At 36.2% G+C, this 18,611-nt stretch overlaps 2 protein-coding genes across 2 annotated transcripts in view; one reads left to right on the top strand and one right to left on the bottom strand.

The window, feature by feature from the left end:
• The window catches only part of GXYLT1 (glucoside xylosyltransferase 1), a 40,534-nt gene that overhangs the window by 9,466 nt on the left and 12,457 nt on the right, over positions 1-18,611 (bottom strand). Inside the window, 5 exon segments of the mRNA XM_084876671.1 lie at positions 1,168-1,340; positions 1,646-1,769; positions 7,798-8,049; positions 10,083-10,208; positions 12,013-12,184. Coding sequence (XP_084732797.1) covers positions 1,168-1,340; positions 1,646-1,769; positions 7,798-8,049; positions 10,083-10,208; positions 12,013-12,184 — 847 coding nt within the window.
• On the top strand, positions 17,685-18,471 carry LOC311618917 (S-phase kinase-associated protein 1). The gene has a single exon (XM_084876691.1). It carries the CDS (start codon positions 17,723-17,725, stop codon positions 18,212-18,214), a length of 492 nt encoding a protein of 163 aa, XP_084732817.1. The 5' UTR covers positions 17,685-17,722; the 3' UTR covers positions 18,215-18,471.

Below are 18,611 nucleotides of genomic sequence, written 5' to 3'. Positions count from 1 at the left end.
TTGAATTAATTATATACTTTATTTTTTTAAATATATTTTATTGATTTTTCACAGAGAGGAAGAGAGAGGGAGAGAGAGTTAGAAACATCGATGAGAGAGAATCATCCATCAGCTGCCTCCTGCACACCCCCTACTGGGGATGTGCCCGCAACCAAGGTACATGCCCTTGACCGGAATCTAACCTGGGACCTTTCAGTCCACAGGCTGATGCTCTATCCACTGAGCCAAACCGGTTTTGGCCAATTAATTATATACTTTAAATGGATGAACTTTGTGGTATATAAAATGTGTATCAATAAAGTTACTTTAGCCCTAACTGATTTGGCTCAGTTTCTAACTCTCTATCCCTCTCCCTTCCTCTCTGTAAAAAAAATCAATAAAATATACTTTTAAAAAAATAACAGTTCTTCTTGACTGTTTAAAAAAAATAAAAATAAAAAGACTGGTTTGAGCAAAAACCAACAATGGCTACTAAATTACTATGGACATTTTGATGAGTAGGGTATTTACATGATTTTACAGAGTCTCCCCAAAAACTGCTTTCAAGAGGACAAATAACTATACAGTGCATAAACTGAACAACATTTTGACTGAGTTAAAATCAACGTCACCAATAAGAGGCAAGCAGACAGAGGTGACTGAATATGACACCCTGAAAAGAACACAACTCCACTTAAATAGTATTCTGACCAGGAGGGCATACTCTGAATCTAATCACAAAGAAACATCAGGCAAGCCAACATGAAGAACATTCTAATAATGTAATTAAGGGGCTCTATTCCTCCCAAAATACCAATACCATAATAGACAAAAAAAGATTGAAAACCTGTTCTAGATCAAAGAAGAGTAAAGCTCATGGATGATAGATTAAAGTATTGTATCAATATTTTATTTCCTGAGTTTGACATCTGTCCTGTCTGTTGGTAATAAGAAAATATCCTTGTTCTAAGTGAAAACACACGTAAGTTTTTAGGGACAAAAGCACATTATTCAGAAAACAAACAATGTATGTATAAAGAGAACCAATGATAAAGCAAATGGGGTAAAATATTAACAGCATATCCATATTCTTCAGTAAAGGATATAGAAATTTTTTGTATTATTATTATTGCAAGTTCTCCATAAGCTTGCAAGTATTTCCACATAAAAACATTTTAAAATGCTTACATTTCTCAGAGCTTCATAAATAGCTCTAAAGGCTGGCTGCTTATCATCATGGTAAACACCTCTGTTTCCATGAAGAATAAAGATTCCTTCTTCCTCTGCTTCTTGGCAATTGCTTCCATATATACAATGATCTGGTCGATAATTCCATTGGCACGGAAAAACAAAAAGACTTTCTACGTGAAGAAAGACAAAACAATTAAGTAAATAGCCCTAATCCCACAGAATTAACATTTTGCAAAAATTTTAGTTTAAAACTACAGTCCTTACAAAATAAAATTTAAAATAGTAAAAAATACATTTGGCTTTTAGATCTCCGACTAAATCAACATTCAAGAAAAGTTTTACTCTGTCTTTAACATAAATAGTAATAGTTATTAATATAAAGCCAAAATCAAATAAATACATTTCATTTTGACTAAATAATTCCTGTATTTTTTTTTTTTACAAATGCAAAGGATTATAGAAATTAAATGATTACCTGGGTTATGAAAAAATATGATATTCAACAGATCTTGATCACCCCACGTGATATTCAGTTTGTATTTCTTGAGCAATGGCATCAGTATGTCTCCCCATCGCATCCGCACAGTTGTCATGTCATTCTGTTGGTAAACACAGTAAAAAGGTCCTTAAGCTTCCAGGCTCAAAAGGGTGGCATGATGACAGTTCCCCATTCTCCCCTTAGCAATCATTACAGATCAGGAAGAAATAGCAACTTCTTTTGTTACAAAACCCAGTGATGCCAATGTAAGCCTTCATGTGAGTAAGGCTGCCCAGCTGGAGCGGGAAAGATAACAAAGAAGCTATCTGAAGCTGCATGTAGAATTGAGAATAAGAAAGCTGGGAAGGAGATGGAAAGAGAAAGCAGGCAATGGTCTGTCTGAAACCTCATCTGAAAATGCAGACCACTTTAGTACCTATGCCATATGTCTAGACAAAGTACCTCTGTCTATGTCTATGTCATAGAGTTGTTGAGGATTAACCTGTTACTATATAATTAAAAAATACCTGGAATAGTACCTGACACATGGCACACACATGCAGTTAGCTATTACTGTTGTTGCCATGATCACTATTATTCTTAGACTGATTGCTAATCTTTTGTAACTGGCATTTCAGAGAGATCATTCAAAATTGATATCAAAAATAGATACTGAACTTCATCAGTTGCCTTTCAGCCTCATAGCTCATTATTTTAAAACACTAGAAGCCTGGTGTATGAAATTCGTGATCGGGGGGAAGAAGTGAGGGGGGTTGTTTGCCTCAGCCCAGCCTGCATCCTCTCCAATCTGGGACCGGGTCTAAACGGAAAGTCAGACATCCCTCTCACAATCCAGGACTGCTGGCTCCCAACTGCTCACCTGCCTGCCTGCCTGATTGCTCCTAACCGCTTCTGCCTGCCAGCATGATCACCACCTAACTGCTCCCCTGCTGGCCCAATTACCCCTAAGTGCCCTTCCCTGCAGGCCTGGTCGCCCCCAACTGCCCTCTCCTGCAGGCCTGGGTTCCCCCTGCAACTGTCCTCCCCTGCAGGCCTGGTCACCCCCAACTGTCCTCCCCTGGCAGCCATCTTGTGTCCACATGGGGTTGGCCATCTTGTGTGCTGGAGTGATGGTCAATTTGCATACTACTCTTTTATTAGATAAGATGAAGTCAAATACCTGAGGAAGCAACAAAATTGAAAGAGGGCTCTGGACCACAGAATCTGGAATGTGAAGGGATGGAGTTGAATAGTAAGCTTCTTATACTTCTGTGACTCTCTTAAACTCTCCAGAATTAACCCAGTATTTCTCTAAGTGCAGTTTGCATCATGCCAATCAATGAATTTTTTATGACCTCTATAAGACTAAGTACAAATATTAAAAGTGAGGTTTAGAAACTTTTATAGAATTTAACAGAATTATATCAATTTAATCTTATATTTGTTAATTTATTTATATAATTTTTTAAAACATGTTTTTATTGATTTCAGAAAGAGAGAGAAGGAGATAGAAACATCAATGATGAGAGAATCACAAGCTGCCTCCTGCACGCCCCCTACTGGGAATCGAGCCTGCAACACAGGCATATGACCTGACTGGGAATTGAACCATGACCTCCTGGTTCTTTGGTCAACACTCAACCACTGAGCAACACCAGCCAGGCTTATTTACATCATTTTTAGAAAAATATTGGCTCATGACAGATTGCAAGTTGAAAAAAAATTTGATTCTTCTCCAAAATTTGAAAAACATTGTTGTAGGCTATTCTAGGATATATATAAACTTGGTGGAGGTATAAACAATCTATCCTTGAAGAAAGCGAAAGAAAAAGCTAGAATTCCTGGGGGAAAAAAGCCAAAACATTTAAACTAAATGTGATTTGCTCAAATTGTTTAGCTTTGTGTGAAATTTGTCAGAATGTAGTAATCACAGTAATAAAGGAATCTAAAGTCCCTCCCAAATTAATCTGGAAAATGACCAAAACTAATTTTACTTAAGGAAATAAGAAAATACTTTATTGAAAAAATTACTGTGAAATAAGTCACTGAGCAGGTTAACACAATATTCTTAGGATTTGAAAAGAAAAATATAAACTGCACAAGGATAAAGACCAGCAACACCTTCAATAGGCAGGGACTGGTGGGCCCATTGTACCAGGCCATGTTCAACTCTTCACTGGGTTCAATCTATTCAAATACCGATAGATAGATTTAAACACACACACACACACACACACACACACACACACACACACACACACACATCTATTCAAAGAAAAAGCGATGAAAGATATACTACAAGGCCCAGTGGAGTCTTGGAGGGTAGAGTGAAGATCAAAGAGGGGAAAAACCTTTATGACTTAAAAATCCCACTAGAAAAATATTGGACAAGAAACAACAACACTAATATTATTTGCTGATGACATAACTAGAATATTCAAGACAACCAATGAAAAACAATGAGAAATCAAGTCAACAGAATTAGAAAAATTGCGTAAGGATATGGACAAATAGCCATTACAAAGGAGGAAAAAGAAATGACTAAAAATTATAAGAAGATTTTTATCCACACTAGTAGCAGTGTCAAAAAAACACAAAGGAAAAGATATGAGTTATTTTTCAGCCATATAATTTCAAGTTCATACTAGTACATACAAATAATAAAACCCTATCAACCGTTCTCTACAATACTACACTCACATTAAAAATAAATGTGACTGCATGTACTGAGAAAAAGCAATTATATCTTTACTAAAAAAAGCAAAGTGAAGATATAGAATAGGACCCTATATGTAAGTGTTAATATAAACGTGTATCAGTTTCAAATTCCGTTTTTTAAAAAAGTCTGAAGAATATGGTACATTGCAAAGTTTGTCATTTTGGCAAAGAAATGAAATTGGGGCCCTGGCAAGTTTGGCTCAGTTGATACAGCATCGGCCTGCAGACTGAAAGGTCCCAGGTTTGATTCCAACCAGGAGCATGTACCTTGGTTGCGAGTACATGCCCAGCAAGAAGTGTACAGGAGGCTGCTGATGGAGGTTTCTCTCTCATTGATGTTTTTAACTCTATCTCTCTCCCTTCCTCTCTATAAAAAAATCAATAAAATTAAAATTAAAAAAAAGACAGAAAACTGGGGAAAGCGATGTGCAAAGGGGAAACTTGTTTTGACTCTGCATACTATGAATTGTTTCAATTTTTATAAACATGATTGAGCCCAGCCAGCGTGGCTCAGTGGCTAAGCATCAACCCATGAACCAGGAGGTCATGGTTAGATTCCCAGGTCAGGGCACATGCATGGGTTGCTGGCTTGATCCCCAGTAGGGCACGTGCAGAAAACAACCAATTGATCACTCTCATTGATGTTTCTATCTCTATTCCTCTTCCTCCTCCTCTTTAAAATCAATAAAAGATACATTTTAAAAAATTTAGTTTTGTAATTTAAAAAATAGTTGGCAAAAAGGTTTACAGTTGTATGTAAAACAAGTTTATTCTTGTATTATTATTTACCAATTATCACAGTATTTTCCATACAAACAACTATAGACCTACTTTTACCAACCTCATAGTTTTAATTTATTAAATTTAGCAAATCTACTACCAAAATACACATGTATTATATTAAAATCAATTATTTTCTCTTTTAGAATTATGTATGCTTTTGAAAATACATAGGTTCATTACCATTAAAAGTCTACCTTATAATATAAAACTGACAGGTGGCTATTCATATTATATTTCAGCAATGCTAGAAACTGAAACTCATCAAATTAGTTACTCCACTAATCTCTGAAAAGTTCTATCCCTTTTGGTAAGATGTTCATTGATATTCTGTTCTCATAAGGTATAGTGTGTGTGTGTGTGTGTGTGTGTGTGTGTGTGTGTATTACAATAAAAATCCGCCGAGACCGGTTTGGCTCAATGGATAGAGTGTCGGCTTGGGGACTGAAAAGTCCCGGGTTCGATTCCGGTCAAGGGCATGTACGTTGGTTGCGGGTACATCCCCGGTAGGGGGTGTGCAAGAGGCAGCTGGTCGATGTTTCTCTCTCATCGACGTTTCTAGCTCTCTATCTCTCTCCCTTCCTCTCTGTAAAAAAAAAAATCAATAAAATATATTTAAAAAAAAAATAAAATAAAATAAAAAAAAATAAAAATCCTCTTTATTAGTGCAATGGGGTCCACGAGTCCCTGTCACATACATCTTTCAAATATGTAAAAACCACCATCATATCTACCTCACAGTAAGTGTTCTCTTTTCATGCAGGTAAGAATTATGGGGTAGCACTCACCGATCTGTATGAAACAGTTTGTAAAGTTATTACAAAAAATTCAGAGCTCTAAAATTTAAGACCTGTGCCAGGAAAAATCAAGGTAATGTTTGCTACAGATAGAGCCTAGAAAGCAACCCAGAAAACAAAGTAAGATTATAAAAAAGGAATTAAAAACTCAATGAATTTTGTAGAAGCATCCAGCAACCATAAATGTAATAATATTTGAAAACAAAGCAAATTTGTATTGTTCTCACTGAGCAAGAGTAGGGTTATTTGGAACATAGAGACAGTAGGTATGAAGCAAACTGTGCCTACTAAATTAATGTACAATGACTCATATTTTTCTTCATTAAGTAGTCATTAACACACAAAAGAAAGCTAAAGTTTGAAAATTTAGCAATTACTTCAACTTCCATATCTACATGCCCAGCTGGTTTAGAACATGCCATAGACAAAAATAAAAGGGGAGTGGGAGAAACTGTTAAAGTATTTAAGAATGACATTTAAATAAGTAAAAAATGATCATAGATTTGAACTATATAGCTGTATTTTGAAATTTTTAAAAAACTGAATAGTGGTGTTACACTAAATTATCACTAAGGTTCTTTGCAACACTGAGTTTCTCATAGTTCTGTGAATTTCAAATGAAGGGTACTGAGAAGTCACATTATTCCTTAGCAGATAATCTTACAGCACCATCTTCTGGTATAATATTACTATGCATAGAAAAGTAAGAAAACTCATAGTTTGAAATCTTATTTAGAAAAATTTATGGTAGGTATAATTTTAAAATTCAAGATATATTAACAAATTGGGTAACTAAAGAAAGATGTTCACTTTTAAGCAAGAACAAAGATCACACCAGCCTCATTCATTCATTCAATTGTGAGAGACAAAGGTAAAATGAAATCAAGATTTCAGAAAGGTTCAGAAAATGAAAAAGATTTATTAAAAAAAAAAAAAAAAAAAAAAAAAGGAAGAAGAAGAAGAAGAAGAAGAAGAAGAAGAAGACCTAGATTTACTAGTACTAGATTTACAAAATGATGGATATAAACTGTCTGTCCTAAGACTGAAATGTCAGGATGTGGCAGAAGGGTGGCTACAAGTATCACTGCTGCCTATACCCAGAATAAGAGGGAGGTTTAAATCAGACACGTAGAAAGGAGAATTAAATAATGATGTAAATTTTCTGTTCCACCAGAAGCCATAAGAAAAAGATCTGACAAATATACATATAAAACACCCATATACTCATATCAGGTATGACTTAATATCTCTTATGTTTACTTCTGCCCTAACTAGATGTAAAGTAAGTCTATAAACAGTAAGTCTATATGGGTGTTACAGAGGTCACGGTTTTTAGCTGACATTTAAGTGCTTACTTTGTGGCATACTCTGTACACTTACTATGTGTTAGCCACTGTTCTAATTTCATCCTCACAAAAGCCTATGATATAGGTAATGGGTTACCTTGCCATCCTCATTTCACAGATGAAGAAACTAAACCCCATAGATGAGAAAACTTACCCAAGATTCTAGCGTTTGAATCAAGCCAGCATGCACCAGAGTCTTAAGCTCTTAACTGCAACTCTGTGATCCCCCAAGATGTCTCACACTTTAAATTCAAGTATTCTATGGCTGCACAACTATAGAACGACTGCTGCTAAAAAGGTGATGTTTGCATTAGTTCACTTCACTGTAATGTCATCGTTTGAACAATGCTCTAATAAACAGAATACTAAGAACACGCATTTCTTCAAATATTTTAGATAAATGGAAATATTCTGAATAGTTCAATGTAGTTTTCAACAAAGCAAAATTAAATAGGAAACCAAACACTTCAGCGGGAAAATAACCAACTACCTATTATCAGGGATTTACCTTGAAATACTTCCTTCTTATTCTAGTCATGTTCATCAACATAACTCCAGAGTTCACTCCAGTTTTTCCATAGTATGGATGTCTGGCAAAGCGATTATACCATCCTATTCGAGGCTCTTCATGTTCTGGTGCCATTGCAGCAATTTGTGTGGAATTAAATTTCTTGAGTAAAGACCAAATGTCATCAACGGGCCGTAAAAAAAGGATATCAGTGTCGACATACAATAGTGAGTCAACTTCTTTCAGGATTAACTATAAGGAGAGATATTTGAATCGTTAACTATAATTCTATTTATTTAGTATAAAATATAAAAGATTTAATTATCAAAGAAGAACTTAAGAGATAAGCTAATTTACATTAACTTTTACAGCAATTTTTCCTCGATCAGTCATTCTTTGCAACAGCGTGTTAAAGATACTATGCTAATCTTTATATTAACTTTTAAAAAAGAAACACTATCAAAACAAATAAGAAAACTAACAATAAGAATAAAATAAAAAGGATATGCTCAGAGATTAGGGAAAAATCTTAATTAAAGAACATAAACTTAAGTGAATTTCTATCTCAAATCTTAATTTCTTGATATAAATATAGAAATAAACCAATATAAATAAAGATATGGCCCTAGCTAGTTTTGCTCAGTGGTTAGAGCATCCACCTGTGGACTGAAGGGTCCTAGATTCTATCCTGGCCAAGGGCACATGCTTAGGTTGTGGGCTCGATCCCCAGTAGGGGGCGTGTAGGAGGCAGCCAATCAATGGTCCTCTCTCATCATTGATGTTTCTATCTCTCTATCTTTCTCCCTTCCTCTCTGAAATCAATAAAAATATATATATATTTTAAAAATATATAAATTTGTTCCCTTGGCCTGCAACACTAATGGCTGGCACCTTTACATCATTTTGGTTTCAACTAGCAAACTGTAGAGCCAAAATTGAAACCCAGACCACTTAGCTTAAGTTCATGCTCTTATTTCTGTGCTTACTGTCCGCTAACAAATCAAAGAAAATGTGCACATACTTAGTAAGAGTAAAAACAAGATTTGTCTTGCAAGACAGATCAGCTATGCTGCTACTTCCTGAGAAATGTTAAATCTCCAACATATCTTCTACAGGGATTTTCAAAGGCAATTTTTGTTTTTTATTTCTGCCTTACCCATGAATTTTAGAATCTTTCTCCTACAAATTTAAATTTATTGCCTATCTAGTGTATCAGTAAGACTCAATAATTACGTTAAGCTAAACCTTTTTAGTTAAGAATATAATGAAATAAGAGCTTGATCTTCATTCTGCTCCTTTTCAAAGATACTACCTCCTCCTAGAGCTAAAATTAAGCAATTACCTTAATGAGCAGCTAGGAGGTTGAAAAGACGCAATTCCTGCCACCAGCTGGTTTAGTATCAGGCTGAAAAAAATCTGATGGTTGACTGGAGTGCCTGAATAAAACCCCCAATTAAAAGAGTATGTGTACATGTGTCTGTAGGTCTGTCTGCCTCTCTACTGTGGAGTCAAAAATGAGGGCAACTGTTTTTATATCAACATTCTGTTCTGTACCACGATACAATGTGTGTTTACAGATTACTGGATTGTTGCAGACTAGGAAGACTGCATAAAACTCCAAATTCAGACATAAGGTTAAATAATAACCACATTAAGTATTTTTTGTGGAAGAAGTTGACAGAGCCTACATTAGTTCTTTTCATCCATTAAAAGAAGACAAACTCAGTAAAAGAAGTTTATCACTTAGAAAAATAAAGCATCAATCTATTAAAATCTGAATATTTTAGATTTAAAAATTTATCATCAGGGTTTATCGCCAGACAACATTACCAAAAAACAGCCCCCTGAATAAATGGTTCCCATCTCCCTGTGAGTTCACAAGCCTTAAATTGTGTTTGTGTCAAAATATTAGTTAGAAAAGGTAAACTGACTTGGTATAAGACAGAAGGTGACACTACCATTGCATTTCTACTGGCAACAGAGGACCTCGATTTCTTCTTAGAAATATAACAGTTTAGAGCACTGAATAAATTAAAATGCAAGAAATAGTGTTTCAATAGAAATTATTTACTGGTTCAGTTTTCATTTTAACAGGTTTCTATGGAAATGTTTTTTATTTCTTGTTTTTGTTCAAAGGAAAAGTCATACTGTGTGTGTGTGTGTGTGTGTGTGTGTGTGTGTATGTGTGTGTGTGTGTTTAATGATTTAAACGCCAACTCTTCATTAATTCATGGTTGTAAAGGCAAGAGTCAAAAAACAAACAAAACACTGGGGAAAAAACTTACTGGCAAGAACAATCTCTGGGAAGCACATGGTTTAAACAGCTTTTTCCACTCCATTGCATTCTCACTCGGAAAACTTATTGGGTATAATGAATAATTAAATGTTTGTAAAAATGACCAGCGGTCGAGCTGAAAAATATAGAAATAAGAACTCAGTTTAATTATTTTTTCACTTTCAATTTTCTCTGTAAGATTATATACCAACAGATTATTTTTTAAAAACTAAAAACTAAGATATTACACATTTTATGTTCGACACAGTTAAGACAAAGAGTCTTCTTTCTCACCATTTTTTTTTTCATTCAGAATTTTAAATAATAATAATATGCTAGAGAGAATCCACCACAAAGATCTGAGGCACAATAAAAGTTATAAGGAAATCAATCACAAAATCAGAAAGTTGAAAGAGCCTTATAAATTGCTGATCTCCTTCAACTTCACCTGATATATAAATCTTCTCAATCTCTAAACAAATTAAACTGAGAAAAATGAAGCACTAATTTTATTGCATCATTTTCTATTATATCATACTACAGGCCTGGTGAACGAAATTCATGCATGGGAGGGGGTGTCTCTCAGCCTAGCCTGCATCCTCTCCAATCTGAGACCCCTTCGGGGGATATCCGGGCCTAAACTGGCAGTTGGACATCCATCTCGCAATCTGGGACCACTGGCTCCCAACTGCTCACCTGCCTGCTGGCCTGATCCCCTAACTCAGGGGTCTTCAAACTACGCCCGCGGGCCACATGCAGCCCCCAGGGGAGTCTGATCCTGCCCGCCAGGTTTTTTGGGCAGTGAGCGCAGCCAAGGTGTTACAGTAGGGATTAGTAGTTCATATAGTCCGGCCCTCCAGCTCTCTGAGGGACCATGATCTGGCCCCCACTTTAAAAAGTTTGAGGACCCCTGCACTGCTCTCCCTTGCTGGCCTGATCCCCCTCACTGCTCTCCCCTGCAGGCCTGATCCCCCTCACTGCTCTCCCCTGCAGGCCTGATCCCCCTAACTGCTCTCCCCTGCCAGCCTGATCACCCCTAACCGCCTCTGCCTCGGCCCTGCCACCATGGCTTTGTCTGGAAGATCATCCAGAATATGCCTGGTGTAATTAGCATATTACCCTTTTATTAATATAGATAATATATTTACAAAGTCAGACCAATATTAAATTAATTAGAAAGTATCTATTTATGTGCTTTTAATATGCAGATATTCCTGATAATAAAATGTTCTGATAAGTACATATCCAATGCCAACTTCTAAAAAAAAAAAAAAAAGATTACAAAAGGCAAAACAGACCTAAAAATCTAAAATGAACAAGTTTACTCTTTAGCATCCTGAATGCATTGCAAGACACTGTATTGTTTTAAATTCTGCAGGTTTATTACCTATCACTGTAACTTCAACAAAATTGTTGACTCAAATTTCCTACATTCACAGTTTATAAGGAGGGGGCACTAAGTAGTTTATGTAACAAGCTAAAAATGTTCTCTTTTTGAATGACTGTTTACAAGTAATTTTTTTTTTAAATCCTCACCCAAAGATATGTTTAACTGATTTTAGAGAGACGAAGGAAAAGAGGCAGAAACACCAATCGGTTGCCCCTTTTACATGCCCCAACCAGGGGTTAAACCCGCAATGTAGGGACGTGTCATCTCAACGTGAGAAACGGTTGCTGCTTTAAAGCAGGGGTGGGGAACATCCAGCCCTGGTGCCATACAAGTCCCAGGAAACCTTGGATCTGGCCCTGCCAAGGCATTAGGGGTGAGTTAATTAAATGTTTGACCAAATATAGCAGGCTAATTTTAAAGCTGATAATTTTACACGGCCCACGAATGATGTTATAAATATCCAATGGGCCTTGGCAGAAAAAAAAGGCTCCCCACCAAGCAGTACGCCATTAAATATTTAGCTCTATAAACTTAAGTCTCAGATACTTACTATGCCTTTGAAACTATCATGTAGTTGATCTTCAGCAAAAATATGGAACTGAAGAGGTTTGATGCTGAAAATGATCGCTGACTTCAACATGGTTATGGTTTCTTCCAGTCGTTCACCACAGGCAACTACAGCCAGGTGCATCCTCTCGACGGGCTGTACTTTCAGACCATACCTAATTGAAAAGAAAACCACCGTATCAAACAGTTTTAGTACAAAGTTAACATATTAACAACACGGTATTTTGACCATGTTCAAAAACTGAGGTACAAAACTTCTATTTAAAAGGCAAAGAAACATCAAATTACAAAACAGTACAATGTTGTACAATCATACAATTCTATACTCTCAGCCAGCCTTTCTTGGCCAACATTCCTCACTAGGAACCATAAAATATTAAAACATACACACAACTACTTACTTTCTCAAGTCTCCCAAGAGTGGCTCATAATTAAAACCATTCTATATGCACACAAGAGAAGTTAATTCATTACTCACACTGAATGCATTAGCGCATTAGGGCTTAATTCTCTCAAGGAACCTCCCCAATTGAAAAGGAGAGCATCAATTTTTAAAGCTTTTTTATTTAAAAAAAAAAATCACAAACACACATAAAAGTAGAGAGAATACACAGAAGTTCCCCATGTGCCCATCTCTCAGCTGCAACAATTACCATCCAACATTATTATTTCATCTAAAATCCCTGCCCATGCCCCTGTCACTAACCAATGAATCATTTTGAAGCAAAGACAGAAATTCACCCATAAACATTTCAATATTATATCCAATCTTCACCCATGTGACAACAAGAAGTTTTCTTCACCTAACTTTTGTCACTGACATACCTTCAGTCCTCTTTACCAAGTAATCAGAGAGTAGTAAAAATTTCTGAGATGGTCTGAAACATACAAGTCAAACTCTAGGATTGCATCTTGGAAGGAAAGACCCATTATTTAGGCGACCCTGCTAGCAGTTCTCAATCTGTGAACCACTGCTGTACAGCCTAAGACCATCAGAAAACACAGATATTTACATTACGATTCATAACAGTAGCAAAATTACAGTTATGAAGCAGCAACGAAAATAATTTATGGTTGAGGTCACTACAACATGAGGAACTGTACTAAAGGTTGTGGCATTAGAAAGGTTTCTAAGAACCACTGCTATAGATGGAAATGCTTTTTTTAAGAGAAAAAAACAACCTCCCCCAGATAAGTTATAAAGTTAAATGTCATTTAAATGGTGTTAAATGGAAAAGTTACATATAAAATGGTATTCTTGCAAGAATTTTCACTATTCCAGAAGCAGTAGTGATATTCATCAAAGTATTAAGATCATCATTAAATTAAAACATAATATTAGGTACAGACTTTGCTTTTAACATTTAGATTGATCTGCCAGGAATGGATTTTATGAATGGTTTGAGGTGGGGACAGTCACATAATTTCGCACATGGCTATTCCACGGTGCAAGCATCAGCTGTTAGTTACCAGTTTATCCATTCCCCACCCACCTGGCCTGGCGTGCCACTTCTTTCACATACTGGAGTTAGCACACGCTTAAATCTTTTTAAAGCTCTGCTCTTTCCCATGGACAGCAACAGAAAGCAGCAAACGCGCCCCCCCCCCCCCGCCCCCACGCCTTGTCTGCATTCTCTATCTGCCCCCACTTTTCGGTTGAGGCCCTCAGTTTTTAATATTAAAACCCTAGCAGAGGGAAGACTAGGGATCTACGCTTTCTGTACCTATAATAAGGGGGTGGGTGGGAACCTCGTTCATCTCAAAACACAATGACCCAATAAAAGACAAAGCAGAGAAGACATACAACAACCTCACAGAGCTCTAATTATCTAATCTTTCCAGCAAATGCCTCCAGACCCCACTTCTCCATGGTATAAAGGGCCTCATTAAAGCACCAAGACTTGAGAATCTATAATGGGCTCTGATTGCTTAATTGGCCCTAACTAGATCCTGCCCCAAAGCTAAAAGCCAAGAGATTTTTAAAGAAAGCCATAATACTCATGCATTGCACAGAATTCTCTACATACAAAGACAAGAAGTATAACAAACCTTTTTAAGAAAAACAAGTTAAAATGTTCAAGAAAAAAATAATTCCCTAAAATCAGTCCCAGGGACTCCTCCTCCCAGGCCTTTTACTTAGCAAGGCTTACTTTAGTCACACTGCCAGCACTCCTTCCACCAATTTCTATGGAAGGAGTACTATCACATTGCATCTGCTTATCTGTTGAGTCCTTTTTTAGTGAAAGCATTATATACAGTACACACCGAACACCTAAACTGTGACAAGACAAAACATACTTTAACATGTCTCTGTCCACCACCATGTCCCTAAACCCCAAGGACAGGAAATAATTGCAAGTGGAAAAAATCTAATGTAAGCTTCTACTCTATAGGAAGGGGAAACTAAAACTATTTAGAAGTAACAGGACAACAGCCATTCAAATTTTGGTGACAACTGAATGGCATAATCTTATCAAGTTCTGCGAAAGTGTGCTATATTTTAATCAGTGTAACTAAGAAAAAAAGGCCCTATGGACTAAAGAAATGTTATCCAAAAGGACATTTTTAAGTCAAACCTATTTTCCACAGATATGTGATTAGAAGAAAGTCTTCACATAATTAAAAGATAACACTTCAGGGTTCCCATGGCTAAATTTGGCATAAGCTGAGCATGAACAGGAATTATGAGAGTGATGCATGATAACACATTAGATTTAAAAAATGAATCCATGAGTCTACAATGACACCAAATAAAGGGATAAGGGGAGGTGGAACTTTTTAAAGAAGAATGCCAACCAATAAATGTAGAAAGAATAACGGAATTATTAAAATCACTAGTTTGCAATCACCATTATAATAGACTAGAGGCCCAGTGCACGGATTCATGCACAGGTGAGGTCTCTTAGCCTGGCCTGTGCACTCTTGCAATCTGGGACCCTGAGGAATGCAGCAGTGCTAAAGCAGCAGGCAGCTGGGGAGGAACCCCAGCTAGGTGGGCACAGCTCTGCTGCTGCTCATCCTGGCCCCACTGCTCCTACTGCCACTGCTGCTGCAGCTGCACTCACCAGCTGTGAGCCCAGCTTCTGGCTGAGCAGAACCCCCGCTGTGGGAGCTCACTGACCACCAGGGGGCAGCTCCTACATTGAGCGTCTGGTGGTCAGTGCACATCACAGCAACCGGTCAACCAGTCATTCTGGTCAAAGAAAGTTGGCAAAACGTAATGTTAATTAATGTTAGATAAATAGCTAGGTGAAGGGTAGGTAGTGTGCTTGCTATACTATTCTTATAGCCTTTGTAGATTTGAAACTAATGGAAGTAAAATGCTGAGAGGGGGAAATAAATAAAAAATACTATTTAAAGAATATTTTACATGAGGAATTCTAATACAAACATTGTTAACAGATTTCTAAGCCTTAGAATTAGATTTATTTAACTGCTATAAAAGGATCACAATACAGTTGACCCTTGAACAATGTGGGAGTTAGGGGCACTGACCTCAACACAATAAAAAATCTGCATATACTTTTAATTCCCCCCAAATTTAACTACTAATAGCCTAAACAGTCTATTAACATATATTTTGTATTGTATTACATACTGAACTCTTGCAATAAACAAAAGAAAATCATAAGAAAATATACAATATAGTATGCATTTACTGAAAAAAATCTGCATAAAAGTGGACCTGCACAGTTCAACCCCATTGTTGTTCAAGGGTCAAATGTAATTTTTCTTCGATTTTTATTTAAACAGCATAAAAAGCTTCCAGTGTGTTCTTCTAGGCTTTTATTAAACTATGTTCTCGCTATAAAGAAAAATAATATATAATATTAGACTAGGAATTAGCACTATGATTAAATATATAAAGTGAATATAAACAATTACCCAAGTGAAAAAATTACTGTCACGAACCAACCATTCAAGACCTGCAGTAAACACAATGGAAAACTATCTTAAAAAACACTGATAATTTCCTTAATATATAACTTGAAAAATGTTTTTCCTCTTACTATAAAAAAAAAAAAAAAAAAAAAAAAAAAAAAAAAAAAAAAAGCTGACCAGTTTGGCTCAGTGGATAGAACATCGCCCTGCAGACTGAAGGGCCCCAGGTTCAGTTCCAGTCAAGGGCATGTACCTTGGCTGCGGGCACATCCCCAGTAGGGGGTGTGCAGGAGGCAGCTGATCGATATTTCTCTCTCATCGATGTTTCTAATCTCGATCCCTCCCCCTTCTTCTCTGTAAAAAATCAATGAAATATATATTTTTTAAAAAGTTATGCCAAATTGCCGAAACCGGTTTGGCTCAATGGATAGAGCGTCGGCTTGGGGACGGAAAGGTCCCGGGTTCGATTCCGGTCAAGGGCATGTACCTTGGTTGCAGGCACATCCCCATTAGGGGGTGTGCAAGAGGCAGCTGATCGATGACTCTCTCTCATCGATGTTTCTAACTCTCTATTTCTCTCCCTTCCTCTCTGTACAAAAATCAATAAAATATATTAAAAAAAAAAAAAGAGTTGTATATAAATCACTTTTGAAACAAAATACAATATTTAAAAAAAACTCTTCCGGAAATTATACAAGCATAAAAAAGGAAATCTAAAAATTCTACATTAAAAGCCCTGGCTGATATGGCTCAATTGGTTAGGCATTATCCTGTGCTGCAAAAGATTGCTGGCTCGATCCCTGGTTGAGGGCATATGCTCAGATTGTGGAGCATGCAGGAGGCAGCCAATAAATGTTATGCTTCTATACTGATGTTCCTCTTTCTCCCTCTCTAAAAAAAATAAAATCAATAAACTTTTCTTTTTAAAAAATTTTTAATTATATATTAAATATACTTATTAATTGCTAAAACCTAATTTTAAACAACCTATAAAAAAGTTAAAACATAAAAAATAAAATTACCTGTAAAAATATATTTCTTAAAATGAACATGTGACCACTCAAGAGAAGACAGATAACATTAAATTCACCTATAACCATAGACTCCATGAACTGAAAATTGATTCATCACCATAAAGAAAAAGATTAAGTATTTTAAAAACTCAACTCTTAGAAAAATTAGTATATTAAAACAGTATTTATAATAATACTAAATTAAGAGATTGCATAATAAAAAGATAACTAAAAATAAAAAATGCAACAAATTAGGAAGGTATTTGTAATCCATGGCAAAAGCAGAACACATAATTCTTTGAATTCATAAAATAAGCAATAAAAACTCAATAGGTAAAATATCAATACAGAAAAAAAAGTTAAATATGGAAATATACTTAACAAATAATCAACAAAATATAAATCAGTAATAAGCCATCCTTTACCCTAGTATGTGGTAAAATTATAACTCCCAGTAATACTTAAGGTTATGGTAACACCAGTACATTCACACAATCCTGATGCAGGCTTACATCTATATAATTTTTAGAACATAATATAAAGCTTAATTTTTTGTAATGAATATGTGAACTCCTTTCATACTCCAGACATTGGGGATAAGTAGGAAAGCCACAATTCCTACCTCACACAAATTTACAACCTTTGGTGAAAAAACAGAATTTTTAAAGATTTAATCAGAAATAATGGTAACTGCTTAGGTTGTAAGAGGCCTTGTTCTCCCCCTTTTTCGCCTGCTTCTGCTGACGCTGCTCCGCTCTCATCAGCCTCCGGCCCGCTCGCTCCTGGAGACCGAGCACCATGCCTTCAATTAAATTGCAAAGTTCTGATGGAGAGATATTTGAAGTTGATGTTGAAATTGCCAAACAGTCTGTGACTATCAAGACTATGTTAGAAGATTTGGGAATGGATGATGAAGGCGATGATGACCCAGTTCCTCTACCAAATGTTAATGCAGCAATATTAAAAAAGGTCATTCAGTGGTGCACCCACCACAAGGATGACCCTCCTCCTCCTGAGGATGATGAGAACAAAGAAAAGCGGACAGACGATATTCCTGTTTGGGACCAAGAATTTCTCAAAGTTGACCAAGGAACACTATTTGAACTAATTCTGGCTGCAAACTATTTAGATATCAAAGGTTTGCTTGATGTTACATGCAAGACTGTTGCCAATATGATCAAGGGGAAAACCCCTGAAGAGATTCGCAAGACCTTCAATATAAAAAATGACTTTACTGAAGAAGAGGAAGCCCAGGTACGCAAAGAGAACCAGTGGTGTGAAGAGAAGTGAAAAGTTGTGCCTGACACTGTAACACTGTAAGGATTGTTCCAAATACTAGTTGCACTGCTCTGTTTATAATTGTTAATATTAGGCAAACAGTAGACAAATGCAGCAGCAAATCAATTGTATTAGCAGAATATTGTCTTCATTGCATGTGTAGTTTGGGTACAGATTCCAAACCTGTGGCTGATCATTCTTCCAGTATGATCAAAAGTATCTTTTTTCTTTGCTCTGAATAAAACTGAATTGTGGGTTCTCTATAGAAAGTGGCATTTTGGGCTTTCCCTCTTTTTGCAAAGCGATTTCTGCCTAGTTTATTGTCTAGTTAACTTTAGTAACTTTTTGAAAGTTGGCGTTGTAAATAAAACAACTTGCAAAAGTTTTCTGAAATAGAAAAAAAAAAGAA

This window comes from Pipistrellus hanaki (assembly GCF_964339955.1).
Source record: "Pipistrellus hanaki genome assembly, chromosome: 3".
Lineage (NCBI taxonomy): Eukaryota > Metazoa > Chordata > Mammalia > Chiroptera > Vespertilionidae > Pipistrellus > Pipistrellus hanaki.
This window is presented reverse-complemented; position numbering and strand designations above follow the sequence as displayed.

Bases quoted from the DNA above. Each gene is read 5' to 3' on its own strand.
- LOC311618917 (XM_084876691.1), top strand. From the start codon at position 17,723: ATGCCTTCAATTAAATTGCAAAGTTCTGATGGAGAGATATTTGAAGTT.